We start from the raw sequence: 6,948 nt of genomic DNA on the forward strand, positions 1-6,948 counted from the left end.
TGATTCCCCCCCGGGGCGAGCCCCCCCTCCCCAAAAACCCGCCACTGTACATTATTGAGCATCAAAATCCAAATTAAAGGAGAGGATAAAAAGATCTATATTTGACATCTGATGTTCGTGAATTGTGGCACCAACCATCCAAATACTACAGGAAACAAATCAAGGTCACCTGGAAGTGTTTGCTGGCCTGCAAGATTAGTTTTCAAGATGTGGCCTGTAATCACTTCCTATTTTCAGATTAAGTAATTAAAAGTCTGTGAACTGCATTTACTGGCAAAACATAACGAAAAGCATTTTTCCTGTCTTGCCCATAAACTGTATGGCCTGGCCACACAGCTACCTAAGATCGATTTGAGCTTGTATCTGTTCTAAGAATGCATGGAGTGCACGAAGTCAGACAAGCTCCAAAAATATCATCAAACTTAGTTCAGATGATCTAATGTCTACTTTAATTTAATTTAATATAGGAGAATTTTATGCCTGAATAATGATTCCATTGTACACAATCACTGGTAGGTCTAAACAGGCTACATCAAAACCATAATAGTTTTATGTCGCTTAATGCCGGTTTTGTCCACCCTAGCAGACTCTTACCTGTATAGATGAGAATAGTGTTTGGCCAAATTAACAGCAGCATTTTTAGCATTTATCCCCGAAGATATTCTGAACACATTTTGAAACTGCTTGCAAAGAGTCAAAACGCGTCCTGCCATTGAGGACGCCGCCATCTTTCTTCTTCTTCTTCTTCTTCTGTAATTTTTGAGAGTGTAGACGTTATTGGGCATATTACCGCCCCCCACAGTGTCATTGCCCCGTTTTGTTTTTTCACAAATAGGAAAAAGGTTTCACAATTTTGCGTTTTAAATATTCTTTACAGCCATTGTATTATCTAGTTTAATTTTGTCAAATCTAGACTTGCTCTGTTGTGGCCTAGTTGGAAAACTTAACTTTCCTCGACTGAATCCAGCGTCTCCCCATTCTGACCTAAGTAAATATGACGGTTTTGGCTTCACCTCCTCGTAAACGAATCACAGTCCTTGTTGTTGCGCTGTGTTCCCACAGTAGAGATGGTGGGCATGAGTGTTCTCAGGTCTGCTGCTGCCGCCTTTGCAGCCAGGCTGAGTCCTTTGAAATCTGGAAATGCGACGGCGAATTTACTCACGCGAACAATCCCACGGACACATAAAGGTAAGGAACACCGTAGCTGTTGATATAGGGATGGGTTTGACCCTAGAGGTGGCCGTCTGTTCTTATGACCTTGTAGCTTGTTTGTTAGCTTGCTAACGTGAACTAGCTGCAAACGTTTGCCCAGTTGTCAACATAAACTAAGCAAATTGGTTTTACAGGGTTTAAAATAAAATGTACCATCCATCCATATAAACATGTCATGTCAAAATTCACCAATGTTTTTCTTGATAATTTGAGTGATATGTTTAATTGTAACGAACACACTTAGATATAATTTAAAAGCTAAAATACTTTGGAAAATTTGTATCTGTATAGACTAGTATTAACGCCACTTTTAGTGACGTAACACTAAATCTCGTTGGACTCAGGTGCATGCACATTAAACATTTTATCACACGATTCTGGATCAATTAGTTTTAATACAGAAAATGAATTGTGCTATTTCAGTAAATGATTAATTGTTTAAGTTGCTAAGCATTTGCTGGTTCCACCTTATGATGTAGGAAATTGTTATTTTCCGACATTTTATAGATGAATCATTAATCATTAAGGAAAATAATTGTTAGTTGCTGCCTATATTGATATCAAGATAAAGCTTTGATAATTGTAGTAATAGTGATTTTGTCCGTTTTGCCCACCATTGTTTTACTGACAAGAAGACATGTTGAGGTGAATTATCAGTGACGTGTGTGTATCAGGACATTGATCCTAACCCTTTAAATCATAAAACATTTAATCTACATGACATACATACCAGTCTGTCTAGTCTTGTATGATAATTTAGATACTATGTCAGTATAGCACTAAATGTTAATTGGCAAACACATGGTCAAAAGAGCATCCCTTTCCTTGTTTTGCAGAGGCCATCCGTTGGGATCATGGAAAGAAAATGTTTGTGATCAGTCCCACCAGCTACTATGACAAGCGATTTCTGAGGTTATTGGTGAGTATTGGAACACCACCTCATTCACTGCCTGTAATCGTGACAAACTGGAAGCTGTAGTGTGTAAATGCTGCGATCAGCCGCAGCAGCAGCCTGTTTTCATAAACCGCTATGTTGATAGACAAACCACTGAACTGGAGCTTTGCTGTACCTACTCCTTTGAAGTTTGGACAAGGATGTTAAAAGTCTGTAATGTAATGTTGTTCAAATGTACCTTCTCCAGTAGTCTGTAAAGTTATATTCCTTAATGTATTTGCATGCTTCTCTAAGCTACTGTAATTAACTTACCAAAGCTACCTATTAAATAGCATGCACATTACTGCCTTTCATTTAGAGCATGTTTCCACATGTCATATTTATATTTACATAATTCAAATTGACTTGCGCTTAGTTCAACAATAGAATAAGCTTACACACTTGAATTACTTGGAGTACATGCAGCCAGCAGTGAGCAGGCATGGGCAGAATCTAGATCTAACAGTTACTCTTGTGCTTTCTATGATATATACAGTAAGTGCAACCTAATGAAATAAAAGCCAGGCATAAAATATCAGCTACTTTATCTAAAAATAACAGTTAGCTTGTTTAGATCTCCACTGTGGATCACTACACATGCAGAACAACATTTTCAGTATTTCATTTTGCCTTCTCATATTTTCACAGCGATTTTACATCATGCTAACTGGCATTCCTATGGCTGTTATTGTCACATGTGTGAATGTCTTCATTGGTAAGTATGCAGATGTCTTCAACATTTTTGTGTTTTTTTTGTTTCAGTGTTTAGTTATTTTCACTTGACTTCACTGGACTTTGAATTGTTTAAGATGTGACTTAAACCAAAAATAATTTATATTTAATTTTGAATTAAAATTGAGTGTGATTGTGTTGTGCAGGTGAGGCAGAGCTGGCTGAAATTCCTGAGGGCTACGAACCTGACTATTGGGAATACTACAAGGTATATGGCCTGTTTTTTTTTTCTCATTAGTTCTTTAAGAAGGCTTTCTGAATCACTGCTCTGAGCCTTGATGCAGGAAAAGTTCACACCATATCATCCATACCAGAACAAAGCCTGTCATACTAATGAATTTTGTAAAATGTAGTGCTTAGCTACTATAAATCAATGCATGGTAGTGAATATATCATGATGTCACACACGTGACTGTAACTTATGATGTAAATAATGATTGATTTACAATAAAAAGGGGCTGAGGTAATCATGATACTGAAGCAGCTGAGAAACCTGATGATCTTATACTTTGTTTGCATCAAAGATGTTTATAAAATATTAAAACGCTTTTGTCTTATCCCTGTCATTGCAGCACCCCATCACCAGGTGGATTGCACGGAACATTTTCGACTCCCCAGTGAAGGACTATGAAAAGGTGATGGCTGTAATCCAGATTGAAAAAGAAAAGGCAGACATGAGGTAAGCAGTGTTATCTGTCCTCAAAGTCCTGTTTTGTGTGAAGGTATGCTAACCGCATTTCTTTTCTTAAATTATATTGTTATTAGTTTCCAAGCATATTCAATATGGGGCAGCACCTTACCTTATAGACTCAAGAATACATCCAATACACATTTTGTGTGATTTTTGTGGCCACATTTCTCCCCATCTTTTCCCACAACACATTCCATTTTCTTTTCCACTTCTATGTAATTAAAGTTTTTCCAAATGTCGTTTCTTCTTTTCCTCCCAATGACGAACCCCGGCTTGCCGGCCATCGGTCCCTTTCTTTGTGTCAGACTTAACTTTGTTTGTTGTCATCTTCAAAATAACACCGCGAGTGGGGCTTAAGGAACTGATGTTGCCTGCGTCTGCGCAGTACGGCTTGATGCAGCCCCTGATGCGAGACACAGGAAACAGAAATACTGCAAAATAATAATAATAATAACGAGACGAAATAAAGTAACATTTCATTTAGTTTTGGTCAATGAAAATAAAGAGACATTTTGGGATAGTTTTTATTTTGTGAACCACATTTAGTCTCGTTTTTTCGTCAACAATATTGCATTATACATTTAATTATAGTCATCGTCACACGACCAGCATTTTCGTTACGTCTCATCTCGTTTTTGTCACGCGATAAAGGTTCGTTGACGACGATATTTAGTCATAATTTTCGTTGACGAAAGCAACACTACTCTGCAGTTTCCGTGCTGCGGTGCTAAGTTGTGTCGGATTGAATCTCCCTGTTTCCATAATGTCTTGGTCTTTGGCTCAGAAAATCGAGCACAAACACTCAAACCAGTGTGTGTTGGCCCTGCGTTGGACCGGTGACCTGTCCAGGGTGTACCCCGCCTTTCACCCAGTGCCGGCTGGGATTGGCTCCTGTGACCCTGTTCAGGACTTAAGCGGTATAGAAAATGAGATGAGATGAGAGACATATTCAATTTCAATTCAGTTTTACCTAACTAAAGGGGTTCATAAAAACATTGTACATGTGGCTACTATAAACATTTGTTCAGTGAGAGAGCTGTGATTGTGTTGATAAATCATAAGCTGTATTGGTGTTATGATGCATTCCTGTTAAACTAAAATTAATTATGTGTTTGCCACACACCAAACATCCATTTGTTTTGCACAGGATTGAATGAAAAGGCAATATTTCTATTTGCAAGAGCCTTAAAAAGGACTGCAGGGGTACTTGACTACAGTGGCAAGAGGAGCTGCACTAAGTGCCCTGCTCTAACTCCATATTAAACAAAGAAGAGACAGCCACTTTTGTTGTTTTTGAAGAAAGAAATGTCATGATTTTTTTTTGTTGTCGTACTGTTCTGGGGCTCACACATTGTGCTTTTTTCCCCCCATACCTGGAGCATTGTTTTATTAATTCACTAACTTGTTGTCAACAGGCTGAAACAGCTGGAGGTGCGTCGCCATATGAGGGAAAAGGGAGATGGCCCCTGGTTCCAGGTGGAAACCCTCAACAAGGAGCTAATTGACTACAGCCCCAAGGCAACACCTGACAATTAATCTGACTCATCTGTTGTCACTAGATCCCGCCGATCAATGACACTGTTTGTACATTTTTTTTCCCTTCTTGCATAATTAAAGTCTGTATATATCTAAAGTCTGGTCTTCTGTTGTTTTTAATGCATTCATGCTGAACAGATGTGCCTCTGTGACCTAGGTACAACTGCTGTAATTGGCTTCAGTTGCAGTGCACACCATGTCACCTCACTTCACATCCAGGGCCAAAGACTCTCTAGAGTTTGCAGGTTCTCCCTGTCTCTGTGTGGGTTTCCTCTCACTGCACTGCTAAACTGGAAATATGTATGAGTAATGAGTGTATGTCATGTGAATGTCAGCCCTGTGATACACTGGCTACTTATCAAAGGCATCCCTTGTCTCCTGTCCAGTGTGTGCAGGGATAAACTCTGCTCCCCATACCTCAAAGTGGATACCCTAGAGCTATAGACATTTGTACAATAACAATTAGTTGATTATCAGTAATTTGACAGAAAATTAATCAACTACCTTAATAAACATGACCTAATTCCATCTTTGGGTTTTGCACTTATGTTTGGACCAAATGAGCAATGAGAAGATGTCATGAGAAGTGGCTTTTTATAATATTAATAGAAGAAAATATTATGCAAATGAACTAAATTACAGCTAAATTTTGAAGACTGGAAAACTGACCATTCCAATGGTCTCACTAAAACACCAATTTGAAAATTTCATAGGAATACAAATAGTGATTTATATGATGTACTTGCCTCACAAGGAGCAGATCACAGCTGTCGACATACAAGTATGTTAACATGGAACTACACAGACAAACAGAAACCCACAACAATAGAACAGTAATCTGAGTGTCGATAAACTACTGGGAGCCAAACGCTAATTTTAAAAGATATGATTTTAATTCTGATTTAATAGAGACAACATCTGATATTGAACACAGTTCAGGTGGCAAACTGTTCCATAACTTGGGAGCAGCAACTGCAAAGGTTCGGTCCCCCCACCTCTCATATCTGGTCCTCTGGACTTCCAATAAACCCAGATTAGCTGATCTGAGAACTCTAGGAAACCTACAGGTGTTTAAAAGCTTGGTAAGGTAGGGAGGAGCGAGACCATTTAGTACCTTAAAAACAACCATCAAAAGGATGTAACCCTACAATAAATCCTCTCCTGGGTGTAATATGAACAGCTCAGTTACTTCATTGTACATTTTTGCAAACAACACTGCTACCCACCCGGAGGCAGAGCTGTGCAGACATGATGATTCTTGTCTGATGGGCAAAGGGACTTAAGAGGTTATTAAATGTGGCTGCTCAAATCACATATTTGTTCAGATGGAGGAAAATGGCCTTTTGCTGTGCCCACATTTCTGTTCCATAAACGCAAAATGCTACTGATGTAAGCGTACACTGCCCCTCTTTTTTAACAACAAAAGCTGTTGCAGATTAATAGAGAGTGCTTGGTCCTTTAGCTGTGCACGTAGGACACAGCATTCAGCAGCTTTAAACGGTCAAGTGCCCTTCAAAGTCACTATTCTCCTGAATCCTGGAGAGGGCCATGCTTGTAGTAAGCGTGGGTGTCTTTATGAATCATCCTCGGAGGTGGGAGGGGCCCTTCTGGTAAAACACCCTGTGTGCAAAGCGGCGTCACCACAGTCAACAGCACCGATGTAATTTCTGCGCAGGTCAAATCTTTTTGCAAGGAGAAAAGAAAAACACCAGTAGCCTTCATGTTCTTAGCTTTATTCCTGTCTCCACCCCTCTGTCATTTTATTTTTATATGTTTTCGGCGTCACATCCCCCTCGCAGAGGAATGTAGAGACGGAGTGCTTTAAAAATAGCATCCTCTCTTC

At 39.2% G+C, this 6,948-nt stretch overlaps 2 protein-coding genes across 5 annotated transcripts in view; one reads left to right on the forward strand and one right to left on the reverse strand.

Moving 5' to 3' along the window:
• The window catches only part of mrpl47 (mitochondrial ribosomal protein L47), a 3,995-nt gene extending 2,904 nt beyond the window's left edge, over window positions 1–1,091 (reverse strand). For 2 of the 4 annotated variants that reach the window (XM_020596670.1, XM_020596669.1), the window contains exons 1-2: window positions 1,014–1,084; window positions 595–750 (exon numbers count right to left, since the gene is read on the reverse strand). In XM_020596670.1, the coding sequence (XP_020452326.1) occupies window positions 595–750; window positions 1,014–1,078 (221 nt within the window). In that variant the 5' untranslated portion in view covers window positions 1,079–1,084. Of the gene's footprint in view, window positions 1–594; window positions 751–1,013 lie in introns of all 4 variants that reach the window. The other 2 variants (XM_020596672.1, XM_020596671.1) reach the window with 1 other exon arrangement.
• On the forward strand, window positions 1,045–5,202 carry ndufb5 (NADH:ubiquinone oxidoreductase subunit B5). The gene is made up of 6 exons (XM_020596673.1): window positions 1,045–1,188; window positions 2,049–2,131; window positions 2,795–2,861; window positions 3,025–3,086; window positions 3,451–3,557; window positions 4,985–5,202. The coding sequence occupies exons 1-6, from the start codon at window positions 1,068–1,070 to the stop codon at window positions 5,103–5,105; spliced, it is 561 nt and encodes a 186-aa protein (XP_020452329.1). The 5' UTR covers window positions 1,045–1,067; the 3' UTR covers window positions 5,106–5,202.
• Window positions 5,203–6,948: the final 1,746 nt, after the last annotated feature.

The sequence above is a fragment of the Monopterus albus genome, unplaced genomic scaffold (assembly GCF_001952655.1).
Source record: "Monopterus albus unplaced genomic scaffold, M_albus_1.0 scaffold31.1, whole genome shotgun sequence".
Taxonomy (NCBI): domain Eukaryota; kingdom Metazoa; phylum Chordata; class Actinopteri; order Synbranchiformes; family Synbranchidae; genus Monopterus; species Monopterus albus.

Excerpts from the sequence above, each read along its gene's own strand:
- ndufb5 (XM_020596673.1), top strand. The coding sequence starts at position 1,068 with ATGGTGGGCATGAGTGTTCTCAGGTCTGCTGCTGCCGCCTTTGCAGCC. Across the intron at positions 2,132-2,794 it reads AGCGATTTCTGAGGTTATTG|CGATTTTACATCATGCTAAC; the intron begins GTGAGTATTGGA and ends ATATTTTCACAG. Across the intron at positions 3,558-4,984 it reads AAAGAAAAGGCAGACATGAG|GCTGAAACAGCTGGAGGTGC; the intron begins GTAAGCAGTGTT and ends TGTTGTCAACAG.